The sequence below is a fragment of the Eretmochelys imbricata genome, chromosome 11 (assembly GCF_965152235.1).
Source record: "Eretmochelys imbricata isolate rEreImb1 chromosome 11, rEreImb1.hap1, whole genome shotgun sequence".
Taxonomy (NCBI): domain Eukaryota; kingdom Metazoa; phylum Chordata; order Testudines; family Cheloniidae; genus Eretmochelys; species Eretmochelys imbricata.
Window position 1 is genome coordinate 42,409,869 of NC_135582.1, and position 21,344 is coordinate 42,431,212.

At 43.1% G+C, this 21,344-nt stretch overlaps 1 protein-coding gene across 1 annotated transcript in view; it reads right to left on the reverse strand.

Annotated features, from left to right (window-relative positions):
* Positions 1–21,344, reverse strand: part of WIPF1 (WAS/WASL interacting protein family member 1) — a 77,052-nt gene that overhangs the window by 12,073 nt on the left and 43,635 nt on the right. Inside the window, exons 3-6 of the mRNA XM_077829884.1 lie at positions 9,400–9,488; positions 7,758–7,887; positions 3,430–3,585; positions 84–851 (exon numbers count right to left, since the gene is read on the reverse strand). Coding sequence (XP_077686010.1) covers positions 84–851; positions 3,430–3,585; positions 7,758–7,887; positions 9,400–9,450 — 1,105 coding nt within the window. The 5' untranslated portion in view covers positions 9,451–9,488. The remainder of the gene's footprint in view (positions 1–83; positions 852–3,429; positions 3,586–7,757; positions 7,888–9,399; positions 9,489–21,344) is intronic.

Below are 21,344 nucleotides of genomic sequence, written 5' to 3' on the forward strand. Positions count from 1 at the left end.
GTCACTGAAACCACGCGAATAACAATTAGTTTAGTCATTACAAGGGGTGGTCTGGAGAGCTGAAAAAATGCACACTGCCATACCTGATCTGCTAGGTGGATCTCTTACTGGAGGAGGAGGCCGCTCATTTGGAGGGGGAGGAAGAGGGACAGATCGACCTGTCCCAGGCAAGCTGGGAGGTGCAAGAGAACCTAGAGACAGATTCCTTTGTGGAAGCCGTGGCATGTCATCATTTCCACTGGAAATGGGTGGAACTGGAGGTGGGCCTGGCCTGCCTGGAGGCAGGGGTGGAGCCTGTGAGACAGTGGATGGCCGAGGCGTGGAAGCAATGGGAGGTTTATTGTTTTGAGGCGGTGGAGGTGGAAAGGAAGGTTCCCGGTTGATGGGTGCCCTGTTTCCTGTTGGAGGTGGTGGCGGCGGCGGCTTGTCATCTGTTGACTTGCCAGGCGCAGGAGGAAGGGGAGGTCTGTTAGAGAAAGAAGGCGAGGAACTTGCAGTCGACTGGCGAATAGATCCTCCGAATCCTGTATTTCTGTTTCCTGGGAAAGATGGAGGGATAGGCCCTGCGTTGGTTTGCCTGTTTACTCCTGGCACAGGAGGGGATACTCTGTTGTGTAAACCTGATGGAATGGGTCTTGGAGTATTTGGCACTGGAGGAGGTCCTGTATCTGGTTTGGAACCAAAATCAGGTCTCGGAGGTGGCATTCGGTTTCTCTGTGGTTCGGGAGCGGTACTTCTTTGCCCCAAAGAAGGCCCTGGAAATCTCCCAGCGGCACTTGGAAGTGAAAAAGGCTTGGCAGATGTTGTTCTTCCTCCTGGTGGCAGCATGGGAGGTCTGTTTCCTCCAGAATCTGGAAACAGAGAAGTAAATACTATTCACATCAGGGTAAAGGGCTAGGCAATAGGCAAGAGAAGGTAAAACACACTGTGAGAATGGGCCAAATTTTCAAGTCGTTACTTGAATGCACTGGGAGTTTTGCACTGGTTGTAAGGACTGACTGAAGTCTTCAGGATTTGTCCAGTGGCGTAGCCAGGCGGAAAAAACAGGGGGAGCTGAGATAAAAAAAGGCACCACCCCCCGGTACTCACCCAGCGGGTCCTTCACGCGCTCCGGTCTTCTGCACTGAAAGACCACCACAATGTTGCTGAAGACTGGAGCGAGTGAAGGACCAGATGCCGAAATGCTGCTGAAGACCTGGAGCGCCGCCGGGTGAGTATCAGGGGGTGGTGCCTTTTTTACCTCCGCTCCCCCTGACCCGCTGCCGAAGACCCGGAGCGCCGCCGAGTGAGTAAAAATTTCAAAGGTGCCGAAGAGTTAAAAAGGTGTCATTTTTGCTCGGGGGGGTGGGGGGAGCGGCTGCTGCCCCGCCCCCCGCCAGCCACGTGACTGGATTTGTCCCCATAAGGCTACTCAGTAGGTAATTTAAAAGCATTTGTAGCAACAGCTCCAATGTAGCCATTATGTTCTATCACAGCAGGATTGCATAGAAAGGATACTTATGATAGACTAGAGCAGAGGCTCTCATCCTTTCCAAATGACTGTACCCCTTTCAGGAGTCTGATTTGTCTTGCGTACCCTCAAGTTGTACCTCACTTAAAAGCTACTTGCTTACAAAAATCAGACAAAAAAAATCAGAAAAGTGTCCCAGCACACTGTTACTGAAAAATTGCTTACTTTCTCATTTTTTACCATATAATTATAAAATAAATCAACTGGAATATAAATATTGTACTATACACTGAAATGTAAGTACATAGAGCAGTATAAACAAGTCGTCATCTGTATGACATTTTAGTTTGTATTGCCTTCACTAGTGCTTTTTATGTAGCCTGTTGTAAAACTAGGCAAAATCTAGATGAGTTGATGTACCCCCGGAAGACCTCTGAGTACTTCCAGTGGTACACATACCCCTGGTTGAGAACCACTGGACTAGAGCTATTATGGACCATTGCTAATGATATAATAGGATTTATTTTCAGGCTTCCCTGATGCAAACATTAACAGCATAGAGGGAAGAAATTCTCCTTGGAAAAACTGTGAAGAACAATGATTTAGGGTTTTCAACATGTGAGCAGAAGCGTCTTAACTTTCAATCAATATTTGATCACTAGAATTCAGCAAAAGGAAGAGGACTTGAAAGTAATCCAGAAAAAAACTCTCCCATTTCTCCCTTCTTCCAATATCTATTTTTTATGGATTTTCTTGTGTTTCTCTGGAAGAGGCAGTTTTGCAATTGAAGAAACACTGGCCTATTATGCCGGGAACCTTTGGATTAAGAAGAGTTCCCAGCACAGGCTAACATAGATAAAACCACCTCTGAAAGTCTGTGTTTGTGTCAACATGTGCTGAAAGATTAAGTTAGATCTATAATGAGCATAGGCCATTAACAGCATCCTAAGTACACATTTAGGTGGAGCCATTATATCCTCTCATGTCAATAATCACTAGGGCCCAACCTTCCTCAACAAGTGGCAAATCCCCAATTTTATAAATCTTGCCCGCCAAAGAATCTGCTTTGTTCCATGGGGCAGCTCCTTTGAAAACCTGTGAAACACAAAAAAGTGTGTATATCCAGCTAATGCATGCATGCTAAACCCAGGGTTGTGAGTTCTATCCTTGAGGGGGCCATTTAGGGATCTGGGGCAAAAATTGGGGATTGGTCCTGCTTTGAGCAGGGGGTTGGACTAGATGACCTCCTGAGGTCCCTTCCAACTCTGATATTCTATGATTCTATGATTCTATGCTGCTGCTGACAGCTTGCATTGCAGCCAGATGGAATGTTTGACACATACCTTAACAGGTAAATTATGCCCCCATGGGGTTAAATGGGCCCTCCAGTTTAAGAGGAGGCCAGTTTCTCTAGGGCTTAAGGGAGTTCGAGCTTGGGATCCTCTGGATACTACACTTTGAGGGTGCGCACACACAGAGTAAGGGACTGGATCTGGCCCTTATTACTGTACACCACAGGTGAGGTCTCAATCCCCGAGATTTTTATTTCTCAGTAATACCTTCAGGAGTGGTGGAAGGAAGGAATTTAACTTCTCCCCCACAAATATCCCTATAAAACATAGCACTAAGAATGAAACACACAAAGCCAAATTTAAGTCTGAAACTGTGTTTGTTTTTTTTAACTCCCTTCCTTGTCCCTAGTTACTCAATGGATGACCGTACCTGCTATAGAGACTGAAATACTGAGGCACAAGAGCAAATGCTGGTTTTCCTCAGAGTTTACTGTGTGTGAGAGTTTAAAGTTAACCCCTTAATGATATTTTAGTTGTATTTTGTTTACATATGTTTGGAGGTATCCCCTGAGCCAAAGAACTCTTGCATTATTTTATTACTCTTGTATGAAAGTTTTTGTAAATTTATCGTTTAGAAAGCTTTTAAGATTCTTGACTGAATTCACAGATCTGGGAAATCCTCCTTACCTGTATCTCGATTTGCTGCAGATCTGAGCTTTGGCATTCCTGACTGAAACAGGCCTCCTAAGCCAGGTGGTCCACCTCCGCCATAGCCACCACCGCCACCACCTCCTCCTCCGCCACTTCCTCCACCACTGCCGCCGCCACCAGATCCTTTGGGTTCTGTTGAAACAAAAATCAGAAATTTTAAAACATAGCCAGTATTTTTCATAGCCTCTCCTTCTCCTTGTAGCTGTCTTGGACCACAGGATTATGAAGCAGGCACAAAGCAGAAGTTGGGACTAGAATAGGTTGGGGTGTTGAGAATTCCACGTGGTATTCAGCCACACTTTTAATGTTGGGCTTCCATTTTTCCCCACGCCGTTGGTCCCTAATCCTTCTCCACCTTCCCCAGATTTATAGGCTTGGTTATAGATGGAAGACCTGTCCTTCCTGGTGGTGGTCTGTCCAATCTGGAGGCTTGGAATTTGCACAAACCTCAGTCACCAATGGGGTTGCTGCCACAAATACATATTGAACAAAGCCCCTCAAGGGATCAGTGATTTGTTTTTAGACAGTTTTGGGAAGGCCTAGGAATGGATTTTAGCTTGTTTTTCTAACAGGCGGAACAGGTCATAATATAAAAATGCTTCTCTCTATTCTGACCATGACAAATATTGACACAGTAACTGAAATGGCACATGAAAGTATTTTCCTGGGGCTAAATAAAGGCAAGGGACTACTTTAGAGCAGCATGGTGCAATGAGCAGGGCACAGGATGGGGAAAATCAGGAGACCTAGGTTTTGTTCCCTGCTCTGTCACTGATACCATGTGAACCTGAGCAAGTCATTTCTCTGCACCTCAGTTTCCACAATGTTTTTAAAAAGGGGAAAATGGTATTTCCCATCTTTTGTAAAGGGTTTTCAGGTCTGTGAATGAGACACACTATTCAGTAGTCTCTCTCTTAAAGAGAAAAGATGCATTTATGGAGAAATGCTCACTTGCACCCTTCCCCTTTGTTAGGCACCCTGGGCCAAATTCAGCTCTGACTCGCTTAGGGTGTAAACCTCTGGAGAGTTCCTGATATAAGACTAGGAGTACTTGTGGCACCTTAGAGACTAACAAATTTATTTGAGCATGAGCTTTCGTGAGCTACAGCTCACTTCATCGGATGCTATAAGACTTTAATCTTTCATAGTTTACTAACTCATGCAAACAAGAAAATAGATCCCATCACCTTTAACATTACTATTTAATCTACCTTTCATTCCCATTGATTGCCTTGCCATGGTAGCTCCAATTCAGCAGTGTAGTGAAACATGTGTCTAGCTTTCAGTGGGAATACCCACTTGCTTAAAATTAGGCACCCTGCTGAATGCGGCCCTAGATCTGCTTTGCTTGTTTTTTCTGGTTCACTTTTAAGAGATCTCATTCCTTTTAGTGCTTTGGTGTTCTTCAGTCATCTTCCCATTAAAATCCAGGGTTAAAACATGCTTGGCTAGCCGAGGCTGTATTTCTCTACACCCCCACCTTGGAAGTCCGGATTGAGTGCCTGTCAATGTGTTTCCCATCAGCTGATCTGGCTGTGAAATGCCTTCTGTCACCAGACAGTGGCCCCACGACCTACTAAAGGGACGGGCTTTTGTTTCCCTTGATCCTCTTTCCTGTTTCTCTCCTACCTTCCCAGAGTCCTTAGGAATGGTGCTTTTCCAGGCTCCTCTGCATCTGCCAAGTGGAGTTCTGATGCACTGCAGCAGCTCAACTGGATGGAGCACCTCTTCCAGCACAGGTAGCCCGTCATGCAACAGAGTTGCTACAGTGCATCAGAACACTATCTAGCAGGTTGAGCCACACAGCATTTCTGTCCCCAGACTGGAAAGAAGTAATGTCTTTTATTGGACCAACTTCTGTCGGTGAGAGAGACAAGCGAACAAGCTACACAGAGCTTTTCTTCAGATTTGGGACAGATACTCAGAGCATCCCAACAAAATACAAGGTGGAACAGATGCTAACACATATCGTTAGCACATATTTATTCAAGGTGAAGTAGCCTGTTAGCACCTCTGCATGCATAGAACAAAAATGTCTAGCTAGGTAAGTCATAGGAGTCACCTCAGCATGATGCAACTGCACGCATCAGAGCGACACCTCCCAGGTTCGGATTCGGAAGTTTGGCTAAGATTTTGCTTAGAGATACTAAGGTCAATTCATAAATAAGGACTCAACTTGGGCACTATCCCAACACTGCACATATTTTTGTCTTGTTGTGCAGAGACTTTTAGTGCATTACAGAAAGACTGTAATGGGATTTAAAGAGCATTTCCATGCACTTGATCAAAAGTAGAACATTATTAAATAATTCAGGAGATATTTTTAAGATAACTTGTACATAAATATGTAATTGTTTCATATTAAATGTTATCAGACTGATTAGATTTTAAAGCATTGTAACAGGAAGATCAGAGATTCAGGGAAAAGTACATGCTTTTACCAGATATTTTTAGGCAAATTAAATATTTTTCTGGATCTTCTCTTTGGTTTAGTGTTTCCATCCATATAATACAGACACCTACTCAGAGCCAAAGGGCCAGTGGTACCTGTGGAATGCAGACTGCTTCTACCACCCATCCTGGGTGTATAGAATCATAGAATATCAGGGTTGGAAGGGACCTCAGGAGGTCATCTAGTCCAACCCCCTGCTCAAAGCAGGACTGATCCCCAATTAAATCATCCCAGCCAGGGCTTTGTCAAGCCTGACCTTAAAAACTTCTAAGGAAGGAGATTCCACCACCTCCCTAGGTAACGCATTCCAGTGTTTCACCACCCTCCTAGTGAAAAAGTTTTTCCTAATATCGAAACTAAATCTCCCCCACTGCAACTTGAGACCATTACTCCTTGTTCTGTCATCTGCTATCACTGAGAACAGACTAGAGCCATCCTCTTTGGAACCGCCTTTCAGGTAGTTGAAAGCCGCTATCAAATCCCCCCTCATTCTTCTCTTCCGCAGACTAAACATTCCCAGTTCCCTCAGCCTCTCCTCATAACTCACGTGTTCCAGTCCCCTAATCATTTTTGTTGCCCTCCGCTGGACTCTTTCCAATTTTTCCACATTCTTCTTGTAGTGTGGGGCCCAAAACTGGACACTGTACTCCAGATGAGGCCTCACCAATGTCGAATAGAGGGGGACGATCACGTCCCTCGATCTGCTCGCTGTGCCCCTACTTATACATCCCAAAATGCCATTGGCCTTCTTGGCAACAAGGGCACACTGTTAACTCATATCCAGCTTCTCGTCCACTGTAACCCCTAGGTCCTTTTCTGCAGAACTGCTGCCGAGCCATTCGGTCCCTAGTCTGTAGCGGTGCATTGGATTCTTCCGTCCTAAGTGCAGGACTCTGCACTTGTCCTTGTTGAACCTCATCAGGTTTCTTTTGGCCCAATCCTCCAATTTGTCTAGGTCCCTCTGTATCCTATCCCTACCCTCCAGCATATCTACCTCTCCTCCCAGTTTAGTGTCATCTGCAAACTTGCTGAGGGTGCAGTCCACACCATCCTCCAGATCATTTATGAAGATACTGAACAAAACCAGCCCGAGGACCGACCCTTGGGGCACTCCACTTGATACCGGCTGCCAACTAGACATGGAGCCACTGATCACTACCTGTTGAGCCCGACAATCTAGCCAGCTTTCTATCCACCTTATAGTCCATTCATCTAGCCCATACTTCGTTAACTTGCTGGCAAGAATATTGTGGGAGACTGCGTCAAAAGCTTTGCTAAAGTCAAGGAACAACACGTCCACTGCTTTCCCTTCATCCACAGAGCCAGTTATCTGCATTCATCTGTACACCAGCAGCTCTCATCATCCCGTCCTGACATCAAGATGCAGTTCCTTTTGTAATTATTAAAACAGCCGACCATTTCATATCAGTGGTGGGTGAAGATATTTTTAGATACGGCTTTGAAATTAAGAATATTTTTCTATAGCCATCTAAAGAAGAACTTAAAAAAATCACTGCAGTCTGCCTTTAAAATAAGCATGTACTGCGAAACTCGAAAGGAAGACACTTTTTTCCCCCATTCCCCACCATACACTTAGTTGTGCCAATTACATTTTGCTATAGATTTACCAGAGTTAGCACACAAATTAATATACACACTTTATAAACAGTAATGGATATCTCAAGTGATTTAATACATGAATTAATATAGCAAATTATTTGACCATTTTACAATAATTTATTTTGCTTGACCACCCTGCATCTCTTCACCTCTTGATTATAAAAACTACTCTAATTTTGCATATTAACTCATCATTCATTAAATACATTAAAATAAACAGAATTGTACTTACTATCTAGGATAGGGGCACTTCTATCATTAGTAACAGCCTTCTTTAGCTTTTTTCCTTTGCTAATATCAGATAAGAGAGCATTTCGCCCTGCTTGTTCAGACCTGTTTAAGGAAGGCTTTTCGGTATTTGCCTGCAAAATGAAACAATAAATAAAGATATGAAATAAAACTGCAGCAACCTGCTGAAGTAAGGGGAGAAATGGATACCTCTGTTTTTAACCCCAAAGCAGTCAAAATGAGTTTCGTGTCACAGTCTCCTTCTTGCAAACGTGGCACTAAAAGCAGTTAGCCTTGCAAACAAAGATTCTGGTCCCCAAAAATCTACTTCTGTTTCAGCACTCAAGATCCATTGCCACACTACTGGTCTAGTTTGAAACAGTCCTCTCTTCCACCCAGCATTCAGAGTCCATGTTTGATACATATGAAGCCAAGATAGATCTGTCTTTTTTAGAAATCTCAATTTAAAAATATAATTGAAAAGATGGAAGAAAATAAAAAGGTTGCTATTTTGGAGAATGAACAAGAGCAAACCATACACACCGCGGACTTGCACAGAAAAATTGAAGTTTTTGAAAAAAAAAAATCATACTGAAGTACATCATGTCCAAACACTGGATGCCACGGATGGAAATTAAGCATTTGGCTACTGTTTTCTCTTCATTAAAATCTATCTGGAAAATGTTGATCCTCCACTTCAAAAATCACAGGCCTTTCTGATTTCCAGTCAAGGTTTTAAGATTCCCAACCTCAGTTGCATCTGCTTTGTCTTTTCAGAGTGTAACTTTTGCATTACCTCAGCATTCAGAAAGGGTAATGACAAGTTTAGAAAAAGAGAGGAAATGTTTTGTATTGGTATACAAAATAAGAGTTCCAACCTTTCCAGACGTTTCTAACGCCTCTCATGATTGACGGAAAACACATGTTACTCATTCAGACTCAATTTGTTGCATTAGGTTTCTCCCCTTCTTTGATCCATTTCGTTGCAAAACCGCAGCTGAGAAAAGATCCCAAAACCTAATTTGTTTTGAGATCATTTAATGATCATTGAAATGGTTTCCTGATTTGCCAGCTCAGTAACATGGACGTTTCCCAGGAAGTGGGGACAGCAGAACGCCTTTGTACCCTTTGTGTGGCATAGCTTTCAGCGGCAGCATAAAGGGGAAGTGGGACAGGGATGGATCAAAGCCACTGGTTCATCGAATAGGACCAATGGTTAGCCTAATGGTTCTCAGCCTTCTCCATAGGATGGCCTCATGTTACAACAGAGAAAAAGTCTCACGAACCTCCTCCCATGTAGCTGTAACGATAGAGAAGGTGGTCACAACCTCCTGAAACATGGCCATGATCCCCAGGTTGAGAAACCGTATATTAGACTAACTGACCTGTATGGAGGGAGCAAGGGGATGCAGAGCAGGTGCGGACAGTAATGCAGTCAGTCAGGGGGAAGGAGTAGCAGCACGGATTGTATTCCTGCAAAGCGTACATTCTCCAACCACTGAGGGAATCCCTCACCCGAGTCCGAGATACACGATTGTGCACAAAGGTCCAGAATTTGCCCCTTTAAATATGACCCACATGGTGCACTGTAACAACAAATATTTTACATTTATATTTCATGTGACTACTTCTAAGTTGAAACTTACCAGTGCAAGAGTTGGGGGAGGTGGAGGAGCTGGAGGGGGAGGGACAGGCATGGTCTATCGTGGATCTTTTCCCGATATTGCTATGAAACCTGTCAACAACAATGAGATACAGTAAAGTAACCAATCTATAACCTTTGTATTCACACTTTATCCTGACTGCCGAACCACCTGCTTAGCTAACAGATTTAGCAGCTACATTTTCTGAGCATAAATCAGTGTTAGGAGAATATTTCATATTTTAAACTTTGACAAGAAACAGCTACAAGTATTAGCAGTAGTGACATACATAAACTGGGGGTTCACACAAGATTTCAGTGGCTTGCAGCTATGATAATTCCAGGTGAGATCAGGTAAAGATGTCTTATTACTGGGCAATACCACCACAATGTATATGCAGTGTGTGAGGATTCAGTTGTGCACTTCCTGTTGATGGCCCTTATTCTGCATTTTAGAACGTGCAATAATAAATAATGCTCAGGCAAAGTTCCCATGGAATCCCATGAGATTTTCTCCTGAGCAAGCACTGCAGGATAAGTCTCAGGGATTGTCACACAGCTAAATCTCCAAGCATCACTTTGAAAAAACACCCATGGCTATTAGAACTTTTAAATTCATACTTAAAGAAGGATGCAGTCCCCTAAGAGCCATTTAAACGATGGAGCTTGCAAGTATTGCTACATCTACAACTTGTATTTTATCAAGGGCTACAGTGAAAACACTAGGCTCATGCCCATCCCTGACTAAAGGAAACGTTTAGCTTCGCCAGGAAATAGTTGTGCCTCTTCTCTGCTCCCTATTTACCCTACGTGACTGGTATGGGGGAGGGAAAGTATGTTACTTAATTTCTCTTTGGGAGCACCTTACTCCCTGCGGCGTGCCTGGCCAGCTACTCTGGCGGGCCAGTAGTATGCCCAGCCACGGCTCCTCTCACTGCCCACCTGCTTCCTCACCGAGGGAGCATCAGGCAAGCAGCCCACTCTCTCCCTCACTCCACTGGAGCTGCAGTCAGTGCTGCCCTTACCTGGCCATGCTGAAGGTGCCTTACTTCCGCACATGGCCGGGTAAGGGGCAGTTTAGCCCAAAGCATTTGGGGATCTGCAAGGATGAAAAGCACCATATTAATGCAAAGTATTATTGTAGCAGAAACCCAGACCTCACAGTACAACGTACTTTAAAAAGAAAAATCTCAGCTTGGTATAGGAACAGACTGAGTGGGTGTGGAAGAGAGCAAGATTTCCTACCAAATACTGTGACAGGAAGTTATCAGCGACAGGCACAAATGACACTTTCATGAATAAACACGGAGGGGGGAAGAGAATTGCACAAAATTGCCCAACTGAGAGAGAATAGACTACCCCTCTGCAGCCTCTCCTAGGCTATGTCTACACTTATGGTGGTGTGCCAAGTATAGGCATTACATGTGTAGCTACATGCTGCAGCGAAAGGCTCCAGAAGCTTCCTCCCTCCTGCCAGAGCCTTTCACTGCAGCGAAGATAGGCTCTCGCAGCAGGCAGGCAGCAGGACACTGCACTGCTAAAAATGGCAGGGCAGAGGTAGGTGGCACTGCTTGGGTTGTACGAGGTACACACATGGGGGCCCCGGTGTGGAGGGCCCTCTACTCGCCTTAGCTGCGCCTCACCATTTATGCTGATATTTGTACCCTTGCTAGCTGGATGTGCAGTGTCTGTACTCAACACGCCACCGTACGTGTAGATCTACCCCCGAGTGTTTCGGCTTCTGAGGAAAACACACTACAGATTTCCCATCATTCCCGTGATCTGAAATCTCATGCTTGGATAATTCGAAGAGATGGAAGTAAAACGTTCAACCTTGGGTTTTTTGCAGATCTCATTAAGGCGAAAGTATAGGTCAGACTTTAAGAAGCAAAAAAAAAGGTTCTGTGCACGTCCAGTGTTGACAGATGGCATTTCGGAACAGAAGTGCTAGAACTTTTCTATTTGTTTTTTCACAGCTGCATTCAGAAGCATTAGCTTAGAGGTATCCTTAAGATCAATGATTCGCCAACTATGGCTGAAGGTCCCACAGACTGCCAGCAAGTCCTATGGTGGGGGAATGGGAAGACGAAGGGAATTGGTAGTGCAAAGAAAATGCTACCTCTATAATCAGCTGCTCCTTTCCGGAGAAGCCTAGCCATTGAATACTAGACAAGGAGGGAGAAGCAGGATGGGGTCAACATGCTGACTGCTGCTGAATGAAGGAAAGACCAAATTCCTGGGCCAGAAGCTGCAGCAGCAGGAAAGAAGAGAACACCACAGATGGGATCATTATACACTTGCCTGCCTCACTGCCATAGGTAAGTGGAGGTAACAAGCACACATTTAAAAGGAAGTGGTTTCTGGAACAGGAAGCTAGTTTGTTATTTAAGATGCCTCCTTTTCCCATATATTTTTCTTTTGCCTGTTCAAATAAACAGGCATTAGAAGAAGGTGCCACTGTCGGTCACTCAAAACATACCTATGCAGAACAGGTAAAAAGTCATGGGAGTGGGCATAAAAGTTACCCTCCAGGCTTCCGTGCTGACAGCAATATTACCCACAGTAGTTATGCAGAGGAATACACAAAGCTTATTTTTTCCACACTTATTTTTGAAGTCTCAAAACAAGACTTGCATAAAACACATTCTACTCAGTTCAGCTCTACCTCATGCTAGATAGCATACATGGATTAAAATCAGATTAATGCTAGAAAAGGGAAATTTAATTATCTGAGCTGTTAGTCTGGATTTGAGTCACCACTTTGCAATTCTGTAATATCTCAGAAATGACAAGAAGGTTTAGGTGTGTTAGGAAAAAATCTTGCTTAGAAATAGAGATTTCTATTAGAGAAATAGAGATCTTAAGATGCTAGTGTGTTTCAAAGAGGAAAAACAACTTATTTTCCTAGTTATTTGTAAAGTCATAAAAAGCATTCCAAATACACTTAAAACAAAATCCATGCTACACAGAGGAAAGGAGAGGAGAGGAGAGGAGAGAAGGAATTTACATAGGCTGCAGTTCAAGAAAGCACTTCGGAATGTGCTTAACTTTAAAGATGTGCTTCAGTCCCATTGATGTGTGTAAGTAATTTCCTGAAATGGGACCATAATCAATACTGCCTAAAGTCTTCAACAGGGAGAAGAAAGGGGGAGAACACACCACATCTTGAAATCTAACTAACTGGGGGAGAAAATGGAGTTCAAAATGGTTTCAGGCACTACTTTTGCCTTGGAGTCTTTCTCCTAATGTTTGTAGGTTTATATTTTCCTTTAAAAAAAGTTTCTCTCCTGTTGCTCTGTGAGACACAAATGCAAATGAAAGGAGAAGCTGACTAACTTACTGAGTCTACACACAGCGCTGTCAAACCAAACTGATAGAAATGCTCTTTGATCTTTGTAGTTGTAGGAGTTACCTCTAATATTAGCAGGTGAAATATTTCCAGACAGAAGTAGGCGTTAATTGACACTATCCCAGTCAGTTCTGGGCATTTCTTTTCAGAGTTTTGCATATTTCCAACTCTTATGATCATCAAATAAAATTGTGAACAAAATACTATCCATTCCCAATCTTCTTATACTAAAATTCAATATTTAAAATTTGAAATTTAACAGAAGAGCTAATTAAGACATATGCAGCTTTGTTCTTCAATTTCCTGTTTAAAAAAAAAAAGTCAACAGGAAAATTAGTTCTGACAGCAAACCACAACCATCCTGTTTCTTAATACAGTCTTTTCATAGCTGCAGTTGCCTGCACAATTACTATGTCATCATACCAAGAGGGGCGGGAGGGAATAGTCATGCTATTCACTTATAAGAAAATCTTAACTCCTTCAACTGAGTTAAATGGGAAATAATTTGTTGTCTTCATGTAAATGCTATGGCAAAAAGCTAACAAAGGCAGTTTGGGTAAGTCATTGCAAATTAATGACACTACAAATAAAATGCATGCATCTAGGCAGCTCAAAGATAAAATCAGTGAACATCAGTGGTAAAAGGGAAAGGATAAAATCAGTGATAAAATCAGTGAGAACATCAAGCTGGAACAGAGAGGAAATGATCCCATAGTTGGGACCCTCCTTCCAGATGATGTCATGGTATCCTCTTGAACTGAGGATACCTCTGGGGTGGGGGAAGGAAACCAAGTTAGCAGGAAGACACAGGTAACTGTAATGGGGGATTCAATTATTAGAAAGACAGATAGTTGGGTTTGTGATGACCAGGAGAACCACACGGTGAATTGCCTGCCAGGTGTGGAGGTGGCAGAGCTCTCAAGACGTCTAGACAGGTGGATATGCAGAACCGGGGAGGAGCTGGTGGTTGGGGCACATGCGTGTATCAATGACACAGGGAAAGGTAGGAAAGGTGCGCTGAAGACCAAATTTAGGCTGCTAGGTAAGAGATTGAAGTCCAGGACCTCCATTGTAGCATTCTCCAACAGGCTTCCAGTTCCTTGTGCAGAGCCAGTTACACAGGCAGAACTGCTGGGTCTCAATGCGTGAATGAGACGGTGTTCAAAAGGAAGGATTTAGGTTTATTAGGAACAGGGAACCTTTTGGGACAGGAGGAGCCTATAGTGGAAAGATGGGTTCTACCTAAACCAAAATGGAACCAGATTGGTGGCATGTAAAATTAAAAAGATCATATAGCAGTTTTAAACGAAGGGCTGGGGGAGGCCAACAGGTGCATAGTTTGGACAGACACATCCAATAGGGGACAATTTATTAAAAGGAAAACTCTATATACTAGTAAAGTGAAGAGGATAGAAGTTGACAAAGTACAGGTAGGAGCTGAAGAGAAACTATCAAACAAACGAGTCTCATTCAATCATATAACAAAGGCAAACAACTAAATACTGTCAAATTTTATAAGTGCTTGTTCGCAAATGTAAGAAGTTTAAATACTAAGATGGGTGAGTTTGAGTGCCTGGTATTAAATGAGGATATTGATAAGATAGGTATCATAGAAACTTGGTGGAACAATGGTGATCAATGGGACATGGTAATACGATGGTACAAAATACATAGGAATGATAGAGTAGGTCATACTGGTGGGGGAGCACACTGTATGTGAAAGAAAGCTTAGAGTCAAATATAATAAAAATCTTAAATGAATCAAACTGTACCGTAGAATCTCTGTGTATAGAAATTCCATGCTTGAATAATAAGAGTATAGCAGTAGGAATATACTACCAATCACCTGACCATGACGTAATAGTGCTCGTGAAATGCTCAGGGAGATTAGAGAGGTCACAAAGGATAGAAAACCCAATAATAATGGGGGATTTCAAATATCCCCATATTGACTGGGCACATGTCACCTCAGGATGGGATGCAGAGATAAACTTTAGAGACATCACTAATGACTGCTTGAAGACGCTAGTCCTGAGACCCACATGCAGAGAGGCAATTCTTAATTTAGTCCTAAGTGGCAACACAGGGTCTGGTCTGAGAGATGAATATAGCTGAACTGCTGAGTAAAAGCGATGACTGTAATTAATTAAATGCAACATCCTTGTAGGGAGGGAAAAATATCAAAAAAACACGCCACAGTAGCATTTAACTTCAAAAAGGGGAACTACACAAAAAGGAAGTGGCTAATTAAATGGAAATTAAAAGGAACAGTCCCAAGAGTGAAATGCCTGCAAGCTGCATGGAAACTAATTTAAACCACCATAAAAGAGGTTCAAACTATATGTACACCCCAAACAAAACAAAAACAGCAAGAGGACCAATAAAGTGTTACCATGGCTAAATAACAGAGGAAAAGAGATAGATAGAGACAAAAAGACATCTTTTAAAAATCAGAAGTAAAATCCTACTGAGAACATAAGAACGGCCATACAGGGTTAGACCAAAGGTCCATCTAGTCCAGTAATCCTGTCCTGGAGTGTAGCTAATATAATGCCAATTTTCAAATAAGGCTCCAGAGGTGATCTTGGCAATTACAGCCCAGTAAGCCTAACTTCAATACCAGGCAAACTGGTTGAAACCATAGTAAAGAACAAAATGATCAGACACATATATAAACATGATATTGCAGAAGAGTCAACATGGCTTTTGTAAATGGAGGTCATGCCTCACCATTCTATTACAATTATTTGAGGGTGATGGTAAGCATGTGGATTAGTGTGATGCAGTCGATAAGATGTACTTGGATTTTCAGAAAGCCTTTGACAAGGTCACTCAAGGAATCTCAAGGAATCTAAGCAGTCATGTGATAAGAGGAAAGGTCCTCTTATGGATCAGTAACTGGTTAAAAAAATAGGATACAAAGGGTAGGAATAAATGGTCATTTTCCCCCACAGTGGAGAGAATAGAGGGGTTCCCCAAGACTGTACTGGGACCAATGCTGTTCAACATATTCATAAATCATCTGGAAAAAGGGATAAACAGTAAGGTGGCAAAGTTTACAGATAATACAAAATTACTCAAGATAGTTATGACCAAAGCAGACTACAAAAAGTTAAAGGGATCTCAAAACTGTGAGATTGGGCAAAAAAATTGAAGATGAAACTCAGTGTTGATAAATGCAAAGTAATGCAAATTGGAAAACAGCAGATCCACTATACATACAAAATGATGGGGTCTAAATCAGCTGTTACCACTTAAGAAAGAGATATTGGAGTCCTTGTGGATAGTTCTCAACGTGCAGCAGCTGTCAAAAAACCCCAACAACGTCAGGAACCATTAGAAAAGGGATAGATAATATGACAGAAAATATCATAATGCCAATACATAAATCCATGGTGCGCCTACATGTTGAATACTTTGTCCAGGATATACTGGAACTGGAAAAAGCTCTGAGAAAGGCAACAAAAATGATCAAGGGTATGGAATGGCTTCCAAATGAGGAAAGACTAAGAAGATCAAGGCTGTTCAGCTTAGAAAAAGAGATGACCAAGGGGGATGTACATATGATACAGGTCTATAAAATCATGAAAGGTGTGGAGAAAGCGAATAAGGAAGTCTTATTTACCCCTTCACTTAACACAAGAACCCGGGACCACCCAATTCAATTAATAGGCTGCGGGTTTAAAACAAACAAAAGTACATCTTCACAACGCACAATCAACCTGTGGATTGCCAGGGAATGTTGTGAATGCCAAAAGCATAAGTGTGTTCAAAAAAGAATTAGATAAATTCATGAAGGATAGGTTCATCAATGGCTATTAGCCAAGATGGTCAGGAATGCAACCCTATGTTCTGGGTGTCCCTAAACCTCTGACTGCCAGAAGCTGGAACTGGATGATAGAGGATGGATCACTTGATAAATTGCCCTCCTTTGTTCATTCTCTCTGAAGCATCTGGCAACGGCCACTGGTAGAAGACAGGATACTGGACTAGACAGACCATTGGTCTGACCCAGCATGGCCCTTCTTATGTTAACTTCTGTTGGTGCAATAATAAATGTACCTACTGTAGTTGCAAACAATGAAGGTGCTTGTAACACTAATGAACAGTGAGACAAAGCACCACATTACAAATCAAAAGGATGAGGGTCTCTGGCTTTGACACTTTAGGACCATAGATCTTTGCAATCCAAGGTTAATTTCTTTGCATTTTATTTCAGGAAAGTACTGTATATTACCGCTATTTTATATATAAAAATTAAAAGGGCCAGTATCTGAGCACACACTGTAATGAATCCTGTGCTGTAGACAAGAGATACAATAACAGGAACCTAATACACACATCTCATCCAAGACTAGAAACCCGGTCCTTAAGCTCCAAAAAAAACCTCACAGACAAATCCAATACATTATGATGACTCCACAATCAATATCATGGGCCATGTGCAAAGTAATAACAGAAATACCCGAGTGCTGTCTCTAGGATTGCTGAAAATGTTGCTGGCACCTTTCATCAAGGACTGGAATGATAAGAAGCGACCACAGTATAACTATGCCTTTTAAATATACCTTAGAATATTGATAGACTTTCTTTGGGCTTCTCCAACTCTTCCCTTTCTTAAAGCAAAGAAAAACAAAAAAACCCTCCAAACCTGTTGAGGTTTATAATCCATCAGGTTAGTGTTACTAATATCAGACAGACCATCCCAGGGATTCCATCACAGATTGGTTTGAGGAATCTGCCTCTGCTGAGACTAAAACTAAAAACTCTCAAATCCAAAAGCATCTACGCTACAAAGTCACCTAGAGGAGGATTAGAACGCAGCATTATATGTTTTCATCCTCTTTCAAGGCATTTATTCTAGTCACTAGGTGGTGATAACAACTAAAAACTGCACTAAAACTCACATATCTTGCACACTAAGGACCAGTGCAGGGAGGCTGTGATCTTAATTTAAGTTATTTTGCAAATTACCAAATGTTACTCCCAAGGGCATTCTGCACCAAAAATTTTAAAATTCTGCACCAAAATCCTTTACAAAAATTCTGAAAATTTTGTTTGTCAGGTAAATGTGGAGGCTCTAGCATGGCATTGGGGAGCACATGCCACTGGCTACACAGAGGTGGGAGATTACTGTGCAGCCCCCTCCTCCCCCCACCCGACACAGACTCAGCAGTGAGGCTGCACCCAATGCCAACACAGCGCAAGGACCTGGCCTGTCCCAGAAACACCCCAGGGCCCTGCTCCTCTGTGTGGGCAGGTAGGCCCAGCAAGGCAGTGTGACATTGCACTCCATATATTTTATGGAAATATGCTAATGAGTGTGAATATAATGTAACTGGAATATGCTTTATGCAAAAGGTCTCTTGTAAGGTATCACTACAAAGCTTATAATCTACTGAATGTGTTCATCCTATTTGTATGAATGTATCATTCTTGTATCTAAAACTAGAAATATGAAGTATTACTCTGAGGTCCTATTGTAATTATGCAAAGTGAGAGCCATTAATGGTGGCTTAGGATCTTGATGGCTCCCATTAACTAGAACAATTGGTTGTAAAAGGCTCTGTTTACTTGTAAGCCTTCCTGTGACTCAGGCCAGAAAGAATGGAGGTTTGGGATCTCACAGGACACGTGACCGTATCACTTGAACTGGAATCCATCTTAAACCTGGTGCTTTTCCATTCAGAAGGAAGGGTGGGAACCCAGAGAGAGAAATTATTCCCGCCATGTGCCAAAGATATAAAAGGGGGTGGAGCAGAACAAAGGGGGCTGCCAGTTATGAGAAATCCCCTAGTTACCACCTGAGCTGGAACTAACAAGAACTGTACCAGGGGAAAGGATCAGGCCCATACTAAGAAGGAGTCTAGTCTGTGAAAGAAGCTAATTGGAACATCTCTGAAGGTGAGATTTACCTCTATTCAGTTTCTTACTGTATTAGGCTTAGACTTGCGTGTTTTGTTCTATTTTCCTTGGTAACTTACTTTGTTCTGTCTGTTATTACTTAAAACCACATAAATCCTACTTTTTATACTTAATAAAATCACTTTTTGTTTATTAATTAACCCAAAGTGATTCATACCTGGGGGAGAAAACAGCTGTGCATATCTCTCTATCAGTGTTATAGAGGGTGGACAATTTATGAGTTTACACTGTATTTATAGAGAGTAAAATGGATTTATTTGGGGTTTGAATCCCATTGGGAGCTGGGTGTCTGGGTGCTGGAGATAGGTGACTTGCTGAGCAGTTTTTGGTTAAAGTCTGCAGTTTTGGGGGCGTAGACCAAACCTGGGTCTGTGTTGCAGCAGGCTAGCATGTCTGGCTCAACGAGGCAGGGTTCTGGAGTCCCAAGCTGGCAGTGGAAAACGGGCTCAGAGGTAATTCCAGTATGTCAGGTAAGAGTCCCAAGGGGGGAGGGGGTCTCTCTGACCAAACCCGTCACAGACAGGATCCAAGTGTGGAGGGGCTTAACATGGGGGGATCCAGGTGTGGGTTGAGAGGGTTCTTTATGGGGCAATCTGGGTACGGGCAACTCAGTGCGGGTCTGGGTGCAGGGGGATCTGGATGCACAGGAGCTTGTTGGAGGTTCTGGGTGCAACAGTAATGGGACTCTTCAAGTGGGTCCAGACGATGGTGGTTGGGGCTCAGCGGGGTCTAGATGCTGGGAGCATGGGGTGGGGATCCAGGTGCAGCTGGTTGGGGCTCGGTGGGGTAGTCCAGGGTGCAGGGGAAGTGGGGCTCATGGGGGGGTTTCCTGCATGTGGAAGGGGGTGAAGCTTGGTGGGAGGGTCTGAGTATGAGGGGTCTGGATGCATGGGGTGTGGGTGTATGGGGGAGCAGCTCCCTGTACAGGGATACCTCTCCCTGCAACGGAGGGTGTGTGTGTGTGTGTGGGGGGGGGGTTTGCAGAGCTTCCTGCAGCAGGGGGAGAAATCTTGGCATGGGTCTGAACAGGCCCCAGGTGCCATGCAGGGGAAGAGGAAGTCCCATCCTTTCCAGCCCAGCTGTGAATAGCAGCGGAGACAGGCAGAGGGTAGGAGCCACCAGCCGGGTCTTCTCTTCACCAGTCCCGCCCCCTGCCCCACAGTGATTTACCTCTCTGCCGGCTGCCCTGGGAACCTGAAACATACTGCTGAGAAGAGTTGCATGACCACCCTTGTGGCTTCCCTTTGCTTCTCTGTCAGAAAGTCATTTTTTTCTGCGGGGAAGCAAAGAAATTTGCGGGGGACATAAATTCCGCACATGCGCCAAGTTGCAGAATTCCCCCAGGAGTAATTAAATGTGCCTGACTGTTGTGCTAATTAAGTCCACCAGCTATTGGTTAGACAGCCATCATATCATTTCCAACAATAAAATAAAAAACAGTCATGATATGCAGCATGTCATAACAACAACAAAAATCTCATTTAAAAATCTAAAGGTAGAAGTAAGACTTCTCTTATAGACATCACACTCTACAAAGGAAAGCTGCAAGGGAATTAAGTAGAAATGGGCCCGCTGAGACCCTGGATCCCCAAACTTTGGCAATTTCAGATTCTAACTTTGTAGTTCTAAGTTATTTTTAACAAACATCTTATTCTACTAAAACTAAATGGATGACTAGTTGTGTGGGATGGCCAAAGTGAACAACTGGATTGTAAGTCTGTACAAAAGCATGTTGTGTGCATCTAGCCATCCATTTTAACTCACTTTCAGGCCTCTCTCTTAATATGACACATTAAGTCAGAGACAGGCAGACAGAGAGCTAGCTGCGGTTAATCATTTCCTGTATGATTAATTTCCAAACAGAGAAAGAGGAAGGAACAAACAACAAACTGTAGAAAATAATATGGCACTTAAGAGGGGAAAAAAATGAAGTCACCAGTCAAAACCGTTGATTGTCCCTCTCAAGACTTTCCTTATTCTGTGAAAAGGAGCCTAATTTCCAAAGTAGCACTGATTTGGGACTGTTAAAATCCCCAACGGTTTTTGCTAATGACAGAGGAAAGGAACACAAAAAGTGCTGCGTTAGAGGAAAGCGGGTAATATGAGCCACAACTTTGATAATGTCGCTACCTTCAGGCAGAGCAAGCCTCAGAGTTACAACATCACAATTAAAACACAACTCAGAACTAGAGTGGGTCAGAAAACGGGCTTTCCTCACCATGGATAACGTCCATGCACGTGGGAAAAAAAGATTCATTTTCATCTCAATTTTCCATGGGAAACTGAGATTTGTTCAGCAAAAATTCAACTATAGAAATGCTGCTGTGGTGCTTCATGTCCCCGCTCTCCTCTGTTGACCAGAGACCCTGGTCAAACTCCAGCTCCCACACAATGCATCAGTGACCCTTCCTGGTGAGAGAGCTGCACCATAAAAGTGCATCCTTGAAGATGCAGTCTGGCCAGGGGGCCTGGCATACAGAGGAGAATGGGGACAGCTGCCATGAGGGCAGCATATCCAAATTGAAATATTTCAGCCTTCAGGCCAAAAAAAAAAAATTGGTTTGGGGGCAATATATAAAATAAAATAATCTTCCATGGAAAACATGGCAGCACAGTAAAGGGAAAGTGATAGTTTACCCTCAATAACTTTGTACATATTAACAAAGTTTATGTAC